This window comes from Lolium rigidum, chromosome 3, assembly GCF_022539505.1.
Source record: "Lolium rigidum isolate FL_2022 chromosome 3, APGP_CSIRO_Lrig_0.1, whole genome shotgun sequence".
Classification (NCBI taxonomy): domain Eukaryota; kingdom Viridiplantae; phylum Streptophyta; class Magnoliopsida; order Poales; family Poaceae; genus Lolium; species Lolium rigidum.
The window spans coordinates 267,415,773-267,426,892 of NC_061510.1; the positions used below are offsets into that span (position 1 = coordinate 267,415,773).

The 11,120-nt window shown below is 42.1% G+C and overlaps 2 protein-coding genes across 2 annotated transcripts; one reads left to right on the forward strand and one right to left on the reverse strand.

Moving 5' to 3' along the window:
* Positions 1 to 590: 590 nt before the first annotated feature.
* On the forward strand, positions 591 to 5,132 carry LOC124699445 (vacuolar protein sorting-associated protein 2 homolog 2). The gene is made up of 11 exons (XM_047231745.1): positions 591 to 694; positions 1,121 to 1,165; positions 1,371 to 1,405; positions 2,272 to 2,322; positions 2,411 to 2,515; positions 2,603 to 2,674; positions 2,811 to 2,882; positions 4,183 to 4,263; positions 4,517 to 4,552; positions 4,640 to 4,704; positions 4,819 to 5,132. The coding sequence occupies exons 1-11, from the start codon at positions 661 to 663 to the stop codon at positions 4,910 to 4,912; spliced, it is 690 nt and encodes a 229-aa protein (XP_047087701.1). The 5' UTR covers positions 591 to 660; the 3' UTR covers positions 4,913 to 5,132.
* A 704-nt stretch (positions 5,133 to 5,836) lies between these two features.
* LOC124699447 (DNA repair protein recA homolog 1, chloroplastic) lies at positions 5,837 to 10,380 on the reverse strand. The gene is made up of 13 exons (XM_047231746.1): positions 10,186 to 10,380; positions 9,323 to 9,414; positions 9,161 to 9,236; positions 8,942 to 9,004; positions 8,718 to 8,847; positions 8,075 to 8,160; positions 7,868 to 7,993; positions 7,688 to 7,792; positions 7,561 to 7,617; positions 7,404 to 7,466; positions 7,254 to 7,330; positions 6,515 to 6,587; positions 5,837 to 6,236 (listed from the first exon to the last, which is right to left on the reverse strand). The coding sequence occupies exons 1-13, from the start codon at positions 10,378 to 10,380 to the stop codon at positions 6,135 to 6,137; spliced, it is 1,245 nt and encodes a 414-aa protein (XP_047087702.1). The 3' UTR covers positions 5,837 to 6,134.
* Positions 10,381 to 11,120: the final 740 nt, after the last annotated feature.

Below are 11,120 nucleotides of genomic sequence, written 5' to 3' on the forward strand. Positions count from 1 at the left end.
AATCTGCATTCGAATTATCTTTTCGCATAAAATAAAAATATTTCGTTCAGCTGGGTAGGGAATAAATTTCTGAAAAAAGGCAATTACTTCTTCCGCAAAAGAAGGAAAGAACCATATTTATTGTCTCTTGGGTAAGAAGAAGGAAGCAGATTTCGCTCTGAGGGAAAGGGAATAAGTCTCTGGAAATTTGCATCCTAAAATGATCTTGGAATAAATACATCCATTAAATGAGTTTTCTCAAGAATTTATAAAAGGAAAGTAAATCGCAACTCCTAAAAAAAAGGGGAAAAAAGACCAGCAGACAGGGGGAAGTGGGGCGCGGTTCGTGCAATCCCAAGGCGCTCCTCCCGTGCTGCGTGTCCAGCCCTGCCTATCCGCACGCCAGCCGCTCCTACACACGTCATACTACCCCACTGACATTGTAGGTCCATGTTACTGTTGGACCCACACTTCATAGAACAAGTCTGAACGACTCCCGGTGCCCCTAGAATTACGCATTCTGTTCAACGCTGCAACGGCTACTAATAAAGCCCAAAAGCCTGTGGGGCTCGGCGCCGTCATCCTCGCACGCACAGAGACAGGGCAAAAAAAAGGCAGGCGCGGCGCCTCTCTCCACTCCCAAATCTGCCGGCTGCGCTCGAGCGATCTACAGCAGCAGCCATGAACATCTTCAAGAAGAAGGTCGACCCCAAAGGTGCGGTTCAGTTCTTGGATTCGTCCTCTTGCTTTTGGTTCAGATGGGGATTTCTAGCGGGGTTCTACTCTCGCCTCGATTTCTTGATTTCTTCCCCTCTCGGCAGTCCCGCCGATTCGGTCTGATCTGCGGTGTCGGCTTCCAAGATTCGGTTCTTTCCGCGACCAGAAGGCGAGATCTTTTGGTGGATTTTTGCCTTCTTGAGCCGGAGTTTTTTTTTTTTTTGCCCGGATGGTTCCATAGGTAGGGTTCTAGGGTAACCTGGCGGCTGCGCATTTCGTGGATGTAAAGAGAAATCAAGAATATTTTAGGTGTCGGAATGGATAAACGACCTGATTCCATGGGTGTGAAAATTTGTGAATTAACAAACCGTGTGGAGTTTTGGTGTAGTGAACTAACGGCGTGATGCTTTTGTTGAGTGTGCAGAGGCTCTGAGGACTAGCAAGCGGGAGATGTCAGTCGCCACAAGAGGTGAGAACAACATCCCCTATTCTTTTCTTTCTCTTCTTCCACCAACTTGTCTGAGCTACTGCACTAGGTTTGCATTGCTCCCGGGAATGGCTTAAAAGCTACCGATTCAACAATGTTATAGCAGACAGTGAAAATAGCTGAAACATCAGCTCCTGAAGAAAATGTAGGTGTCAATGTGCTAATTTCTCTCTTTTACATGTTTTAGGAGTCGAGCGAGAGATTGGCTCCCTGCAAATGGAGGTATGTACTCATAAGCGAAGGTCTTTTTCCTTCTATGAAAGGCAAACAATGGCCAGATTTAACAAAGTTGATTGGTTGGGCTGAATATCACAGAGTATGAGTATGATTTTTGACCTCTAGGGGTGCAAGTGATGGTAAGTTGCTAACTGCCATACTGGAGTAGAATAGAATGGATGTCAAGCTCCCACCACACACTAGAGGCAACACTGACTACATAGAGATTAGGTAGAGCTGCCACTGATGGTGTACAAAGGACATGAAAACACTCGCTTACTTACTTTGATGAAGAGCTGATATTATTGTATCATGCTTCTGTTGTGCAATGGACCAGACAGTAGGTTTGCTCCTCAGATGAGATAGAGTTAGCATGTGGTCATACTCATGGACAATGGGACTAAGCTGATAGTACCAGGAACAAGTTTTCTCAAAAATAATCACTATTATTTGTATTTTGATTCTTTGTTCAGCAATAAAGCAACAAATTACAAATCTGACCAGTGCCATATTGTAGTTGGTACTTCATTTTGGACCTTACACATCAGTGTATGTTTATCTTCTTCAAAAAAATGGCATTAGTTGTAAAGCAAATGAAAATTGTGCTGTATTTCCCCCCCTTTTTCTGTTTCTACAACTAAAACGCTTATACAAGCTCCTAGAGGCTGTGATGCCCTCTTATGCTGCCATAAGCTCATGCTCTAGGAATGCAAAACACCTCGGTCTAGCCCAGGAAGGTGTGATATACAGCAGCATCACTTTGCATCTTTAATTATAATTGGATCATTATGGTAGTTTCACTAACCACTCCGCAATGGCTTCTGTATACTGTATTGTTTTGTTTCCTAATGCCATAGTTGTACACATTCCAGGAGAAGAAGCTGGTTGCTGAGATTAAGAAGACTGCTAAGACTGGAAATGAAGTAAGTACCTTAAAATTTTGTGGAAGATCCGTAATCCCTAACAATGTTCTTCTTGATGTCTTACAACACATGTTGTGAATTGCTCTAGGCGGCAACCAAAATTCTAGCTCGGCAATTAGTCAGGCTTAGACAACAAATTGTCAATTTACAAGGTACACGGGCACAGATACGTGGAGTAGCTACTCACACACAGGTATGTAATCTTTCAGTTTGTCTCATGCAACTTCTGATCATGGACAACATACACTTACTACTGTGTCTGAACTATCTATTTGTCAAGGCAATGTATGCCGGAACTTCAATATCTGCTGGAATGAAAGGCGCAAGCAAAGCGATGGCAGCAATGAATAAGGTATGATGAAAGCCATGTTTGGTTGGCTGTTCTCAAACTATCAACCTTTTCCAATCTCTAATAAGTTTTACCTGTGAACTTATTTTTGAACTGTGTATCCTGAGAAGATTGCTAAATACCATTTTTTTTGTTTCAGCAAATGGAACCGCAAAAGCAGATGAAGGTCATGAGAGAATTCCAGAAGCAATCAACTCAACTGGACATGACGGTAAAAGCATTTCTAACGTGCTTTATTTGTTCACTGTGATGTTAGTTGTATCGCATTTTTATAGATTTTTATGAGTTGGACATGATGGTAATAAAATTACGCACATACATCATTTCTCTATTTTAGTGTTAAGTGCGGATTCTTAGGCATATCATATTATATAGATGTGTTTGTTGGTCATTCATTTCTGATATCTTAGTGATGGTGTTGCCTTCTGAAATAGTTACAGTAGAAGAATTGCTTTCAGAAAGGATACTGATTTTTTTTGTCAGATCTGGGACCATTCGTACAAATGTTTTAGAAGAAATGTTATAGCTGTCAGCATCCTGTGTTTGGATGCACAGAATTTGGCCATGGAATTGGAATTTGGAGCCAATTGGCCCAATTCGACTGTTTGGATCGCCATAGAATTGAGGCCTGGAAACTTTGGGCCAATTCCGAGCCACCCCCGCGCGTGTACCGTTTCACTTGCAAAGTTTCCGAGCTCGGTACCTCGGAAAGGCGTGGAATCGCAACTCGTGCGTACCCCTTCGTCAACGCGTGACACATCGAGGATGCGAGGGCGTCGGGAGCTCGGCCTCCTCCGCCGGCCAGCGATGCGGGCGTTCCCGGCGGCGGCGGCGTCTCCGGCTCCGGTAGGCCACCCAATCTGCGTCGTCCTCTCCCCATCTATTCTCTCCTCTCCCAATCTGCGCCCTCCTCGTCCTCAGCGACCCCCCTAACCCTAGAACGGCGGTGGTTGGGAGGGGAACGACAGGGCGGCGGGCGGTGGCCTCTCCTTGGCCAGTAGGGGTGGGGCGGCGGGCGGCGGGCTCCCCGTGGCCAGTAGGGGTGGGGCGGCGGGCGGCGGCCTCCCCCTGGCCAGTAGGGGAACGACGGCAGGCAGGGAATGGTGGCGGGCGATGCCCTCTCCCTGGCCGGTAGGGTAACGGCGGCGGTAGGGGAACGACGACGATGGTCGATAGGGGAACAACGGCGGTAGGGGACGACGACGGTAGGCCTCTTCTTGCCCTCCCTGCCTCTCTCCAATTCGATTCCATGATTGCGCATCCAAACAAGAAATTAGAATTGGTGCCAATTTTTGATTCCAACAGCAAATATCATGTACACCCAAACAACAGAATTGAAATGGAGACCATTTCCTTTCCATCTCAGATTTGGAATTTTAGTCCAATTCAATTCCACGGGCAAATTCTGTGCATCCAAACACAGTCAAGATCCCTTTGTACAAATATTATCAACATCCCTTTGAAATTGTATTTTTTTTCTGGAAATTAAGATCATCACTATTTCAATGCAGCTCGAGATGATGTCTGATGCCATCGACGAAACACTAGACAAAGATGAGGCTGAAGAGGAAACAGAAGAGCTCACGAACCAGGTAAAATGCTAACTATATTCTGCTCCAGAGGGAATATCATAGAACTGTTCTCGTAAGTACGTGTTTCATGCCATTTCCAAAAAGAAAAGAAAAAAGTATAAGGGCGAGTTTGGATCTATGGCCAAGATCTTGTGCTTGTTGATGGGGTTGCCACCGTTGGCAAAGCTAGCTTGGCTAATACCCCCCCCCCCCCATTATCATAGTATTGAGGCGTTCACTAATTCTTTCATGATATGTGATGCCCTTGATGCAGGTTCTGGATGAGATTGGAGTTGATGTGGCTTCTCAGGTAAATTATTCCTCAGCCTTCTTATTCTACTACACATGCAAGCGGTTGATTCTGAATGCTGATTTTGACGTGTTTAATATAATACAGCTCTCTTCCGCACCTAAAGGCCGCATTGGAGCTAGTAACAAGAAAGCCGAGAACAACCAAGCACGGTATACAATTAGTTCTTCCCCCACAATCATAGTTAAAATGTGCATGTAGACAGATGAGCAAATTGTGTTATTTTTTTGTTTTGGGCCCTCCTGATGCAAATGTTGTGCTAGCAGGAATGTGGCTCCAGCGAGAAGTGTGACACCTGAATCAGATGCTGCTGAAGTTGATGACCTGGAGAGGAGACTGGCATCTCTTCGCCGCATCTGAAGCTGCTGAAATCTTCGCCGTATCTGAAGCTGCTGAAAGAAAGACCTGGAGAGGAGACTGGCAACTCTTCACCGCATCTGAAGCCGCTGAAAGAAAGATTATACCGTACCTTATATATGTAAATGTGTTTACTGATGGATTGTTTCCAAATGTGCTGGTAGCTTAATATTGTACACTGGAAAACAGGCTACAAGTGATGTAATAGAACCTGAATTTTCCATTCGGTGCTAACAGATTTCATGCATCTACAATAACCCAAATAGAAACTGTCGTTGTGTTGGTAATTGAATATGGCTTGATGAAATCATTTTAGAGCACTATTGTCGAGACTGGCTTTTCAGCCTGGGTGCATGTGAACCCACTTTTTCAAAAGTGCGTTTGTGATATAAAAACATGTTTTAAAAATCGAAACACAAAATGAATGCAAAGGTGATCTCAAACATGTGCCCTAGATATGAGTTTCGTGACGAAAAAACCTTTTATTTTGCCTCGGAAAAAAAGTGAAATTTTGCAGGGCTATATAGCAGTATATATGTGACGTATTTTGTCTTTTTTAGATTCTGAAAGAAAAAAGTGGTTTCTCCGCGAAAACTTTCTACGCACACATGGAACATGCATACGTACCCCGTTTTTTTTAGTTCAGAATTTTTTAACATTTGGAAAATGCATTTCCCACCTAGGTTCACGTGCACCTAGGTTCAACCGGGACTTTTCCACTATTGTCTTGTTAAGTGAACTATTTATTGCATAGGAATGAAGTACATCTTAGAACACTCTTGACTTGTTAAGTGAACGCTTTATTGCACTGAGTTGGATCTCATTTTAAGGTACTTCCTGGAAAAATACAGTGAAACTGTCATGTTTTCTTTTTCTTGGGCAAAATGTTGGGCAGAAATACATATGATCATGACTCACAACTGATTCAAGGATTGAACAAAGTGGGCAGATATTTCCAGCTTCATTAATACGAACTTATCAGTTTTCTCTACAAAATTCCCTGCGCCAATGGTACATGATGGTGGTACATTACTGCTATTGCAGCAACCAACTGCTCACAGATCAGAATCCTAACAAACAGCACCATATCACTAGAATGTTCACTTCACTTCGTTTTCGAGAAGGGGCTAGTCATCTGTCGCCATGGGGTCAAAAGGCTCAGGATTTTGGTGCTAGATGGACGGATTAGCAGCTGTCATCTTCAGAGCTTGATGATTAGTCGTGCTCAGTCATCATATACTTCTTCCTCTTCAGGTTCTGATGATGACTGTCCAAAAGCTAGCATGGCCATATGTCTTGTTCCTTCAGGTATCATGGCTCGGACTATCTGCACGTGTACAAGGCGTCGTAAGGAAATAGCAGACATGTCCAGATGTCTGAGTCACATAAAGACGACTTCAAATTATGTCATATGCATGAAGTGGAAGCAGGTAAAAAGCACCATATGAAATGTTCCAACTTATGGCATGTGATGATTGAAAATGATTATGTTGTGACATGGCGAAATAAATATGATAAGCAGCATTGGTGAGTTCAATAGTTGTCAGTGTAGTAGCAGACTCATGCCTACAAGATTGAACAGCCCAGGTGTACGATCAAACATACCTTTTCTATCTCATTGCAAACGGTTGGGTTCTCTCGGAGATACTGCAGTGCCTTTTCTCTACCTTGACCCAGCCTGCAAACCAAAAATTTAAACAAAGGAACACATGAAAACTACAAGTATACAGTAGTATCAAAACAAAATTATATCACAACGTATCCATGGAAAGCTAAATTTTACACAATAACATAAACGAGATTATGTTTATTGTTTAAAGAGTGACCCTGTTTTGGGGTGTGCAGATCTACATACAGAATTCTGAAGCAGTATATCAAAACAGCTGTTGAAAGTTCAAAACACAAGGGAATTATGTGAGACCTCTTTAGAGTTTTCTGGTTAGTTGCCTACGCAGATATAAATGCAATAACATTCATAACTTCATAATCCTGCAATTTAAGCAGCTATATATGTAACAAACGTCCATTCATAATCCTGAAATTTAAGCCAATTAACATGAAATGCAATTCAGACAGCATAGGCTGTATAAAGTTACTGCACATCCCACAAAAAACGAACAGGACTAAAGTATATATGATATGATAAAGGTCTTCCAAAATCTGAATGTCACATATAGCCAGCAAAAATACATTAAGTTCACATGGAAATGGGACTGAGGAGAATCACTTATGTTTGTAGGATCCCCTTTCATTCCAAATGGCATGAAAGGATTATCCTAGAAGGTAATGCTTTGCTAACATACTTGCAAGCCATGATAAAAAAATTCTAAAGCTGTTGGCATACCTTATATCTTTGTAACTATACCATGAACCCTTTTTTGCAACAACTTCCATCAGCTCGGCACAATCAATAATACAACCCTATATGGAATTTTCGTTTAGCAAGAGTTCTAATGAGGTCAGATGACAAAAGCTGAAAATTTCATACACTGACCAATTTACTAACACCCTCCCCAAACATTATTTCAAATTCAGCTTGCTTGTAGGGCCTGGAGACCTTGCAAAGAACAAGGGAAAACATATTCACGCCCAAGGTACAAACTGTAGAGCATAGTACTACAAAAAAAGAACTACATGTGTTCTCCACATACTTTACTCTTCTGCACTCTGACACGGACCTTGACACCAATATCTTCATCCCCCTTGACCTTGGCAAAATAAGATAAATATTCTCAAGGTCAAGCCTTAGGAAAGGTGACATTATATCATTGATCTTACAGATTTTATCTTTCCAATGTGCCGTATCTCTAGGCGAACTGATGCGAAGAATTTCAAAGCTATCCCTCCACTAGTAACCTCAGGATTCCCATAGAATACTCCAATCTAGAAAATATGAAATTTATCAAGCAACGGAATAAGATGGTAATGAACCCACAGCTAAATGCTAATGTAGAACACCTTGTATCTTATTTGATTCAAGAACATAAGAGTACAACCAGCCTTTGAGGCATTGCCTGACATCTTTCTCAATGCTTGACTCATCAGCCGAGCTTGTAAACCCATCTGCTGCATCCCTATCTCACCCTAGCAAACAAATGAATCATAATTTCATGCATCATTTTAAATATAAATCTAAGGAAAAAACAAAAAGAAAGAGAATCATACTTCAATTTCCGCACGTGGAGTGAGAGCTGATACTGAATCAATACAGATGAGATCTATTGCTCCAGATCTGCACATGCGATCCGCAACTGGTAGAGAAAATGAACATGCCAGTCAAATTCACAAAAATAACTCACAGCAACCACTAGGCCGCGTGGCATTGCGGTGGATTATGATACCTTCAACCGTAGCAGGTACTTGAAATAGAATAAGCATTTTGAAAAATAAAAAAGGAATATGTATGAACATTAGAGTATAATCCCAGAACTTCTGGTTATAAAAAAAATGGCTCTGAATAGTAGAAACATAGTTAAGTTCATAATGGCTAAAAAAAAGTCCTTGTGGTAAAAGATGCTAGAAATCTAATTGAACCACAAATGGCAAAGAAAGGGAAATATATAAATTTGATGTGTCATAATTACTGATAATACATTTCAAGCACTATTCAGATGGTATGGTAGAAGATAAAATGGCATGCAATAGACATGTAGAAAGAGAAAATCTGTGTGCGAGAAATATAAATTAGTCACTAGTGTACCGAAAATCCAAATTAGTCACTACCTCACTAACCATCGTTTACATGTAGAATAATAATAATAATATGTAAACAAAATGTTTGATCCCTCATAAGTGGAGAATGTATTACTTTCTAGTGCCATCTCTCCATTGTCGGGCTGACAGACAATCAGATTTTCAATATCTACCCCAAGTGCTTTTGAATAAGCTGGATCGAAAGCATGCTCTGCATCGACAAGCATGGCATTTCCTCCTAGCCTCTGCATATAGGATGTTGAGAGTCTTTTAACATTATTAAGTTCTTACGAATCATGAAATGCACAGCGTTATCATACTATTATTCATAAAAAAAACCTGTATTTCAGCAATGGCATGCAGAGCCAGAGTCGTCTTTCCACTGCTTTCTGGACCATAGACCTTCAAATTTTTGCCAATCAAATCGTTAAGAGGTTAGTACGTTATTGTAAAACTGCAAAAGTCAGAGCAAATGGTGATCCAAAGGTGCCACAATCAAAGCAAGAATAAACCATATGTGTCTCATTGGTGCTAGGAATCATAAATGCAAGAAGTTACCTCTACTACTCTTCCTTTTGGAAGGCCACCACCCAAAGCAAAATCAAGTGTTAAGCAGCCACTTGGAAAAGTCTCACTGGGTAGACACAGTAACAGTCAGCATGATAGCATGCATGGAACTTATAACAGAGATTTGATAGAATTAAGAAATTTAAAACATACACAAAAGCACCGCCAGCACTGCCTAATCTTGTAACACTTCCTTTGCCAAAAGAGTTGTTTATGTCACTCATGGCTGCATCAAGAGCTTTTTGCTGTAGATGGAATTGTAAGGAGTAACAATTAATATCTTTGCATAACATGGGAAGTAGCATAGTGATCTTTAAAAAAAAACTCATAGCCTCCAATGAAAAAGCAAATTCATATGACATGCCTATGTAAAGTTGAGACATGATGCATCTCTTAAGGGAACAAATGCACTGGAGAAAACTGGGAATAATACATCCGAAGTTCCATACAGAACTAAAGTATAAAATAACAATGTATCCGATTGCACTATTATACAATGTTTTGTGTCCAGATCATTGCGCAGCAGAGGGCGGAAATATCGTATTTTCCCATTTGGTCGACAGTAGATCCATGCATGTCTGTCTCTCTTTCTGAAACACTTGAAAGTTCACCTATCATAATTCTTGTCAAGTCAAACTTAACTTAGCATCACTGAACCAGTTAATAGGAGATCCCATTAGGACAGTAAATGTTAAACGAGAAGGCAATATTTCCCTGAAGGAAGTACACTCCGGTCAATGCAATGCCACTTTGCACGCTAGGTGTTCGACACAATGCACAGCCCATAAGCAAGAACATGCGCAGCAGCAACAACTCTAAATCGGAGAAACGGATAGAGTTATCCTTGTTTACAAATCCCACCCTCCCGCCGCGCCACACTCCGTATTCTCGACGCCACGGAGCCTTACTCAGTTACTACCGGGCCGTGAATCACTTATTCGCCAAAATGGGGAAAAGAAAAGAAAAGAAAATGGAATGGGACAGAAGAAGAACCAAGCACAGTAGAAGGTTCTTACGCGGTCTATCAGTCGAGGGTCGTCCTCGCCGGAGAGCGCTCCGTTCCCGACGCTGGCAACGAACTCACAGCGCAGCCGGCGGCTGCGCCCGGAGCCGGAGGCGCCGCTAGCTGAGGCGCACGGCGCGGGGACCCTCCTGCGGGGACGGGGAAGGACGGCGGGGGTGAGACGTGCGGCAGCCGCGGCTGTGGCCATCGGCTGCGTGGCGGCTGAGGTCCTATACGCCGCCGAGTGCTCGACTTGTGTGCGGGGAGTGTGAAGGGGAAACAAGTGCTGCGAAAAAAGTTCGAGCCGAAGAAGGGTTTAGAGTGGTGGATCAGTCTTGTCAAGATTCGTGCAATGATATCGATGGTTCAGACGTTCAGGGCTCATTTGATTAATAGGATAGGAAAATCATAGAAATAACAAAAGTATATAGGATTGGAATGTCATGGCTACTTAATCATATGGGAAGATGAAGTATGTTTAGTTATAGCAAAATAAATTTTTCATGAGATATAACCTCATGTTTTACCTATAGGATTTACACTACAAGATTTCTATAGAATTTTGTTCATATGAATCAAACAACATGTATATAATTTTTTTTATAAGATTCAAATCCTACATAAATCCTATAAACCAAAGAAGACCTCAGTGTTTTTTATGCGACTAAAAGACATAGGGGTATAACATTTTTCTTAGAGAACAACAAGGGACACGGCTGAAGGTCGATATTATCGAAGCTTGGAAGCGGAGAATGGACGCTCTAGCACCGAAACTACAACCGTCCCAAGCCGGTACTACCGTTCGATGCAACGGACTGGTACTATTTTTTTCCGCCTACCACGAGCCCCACTAACATTTTTTGCCTGGAGCTCTCGGCTCCACACAAATGGAGTTCGGTACTGAACTGGTAGTTAGCCGATACTACCATCTACAACTCCACAAGGGTC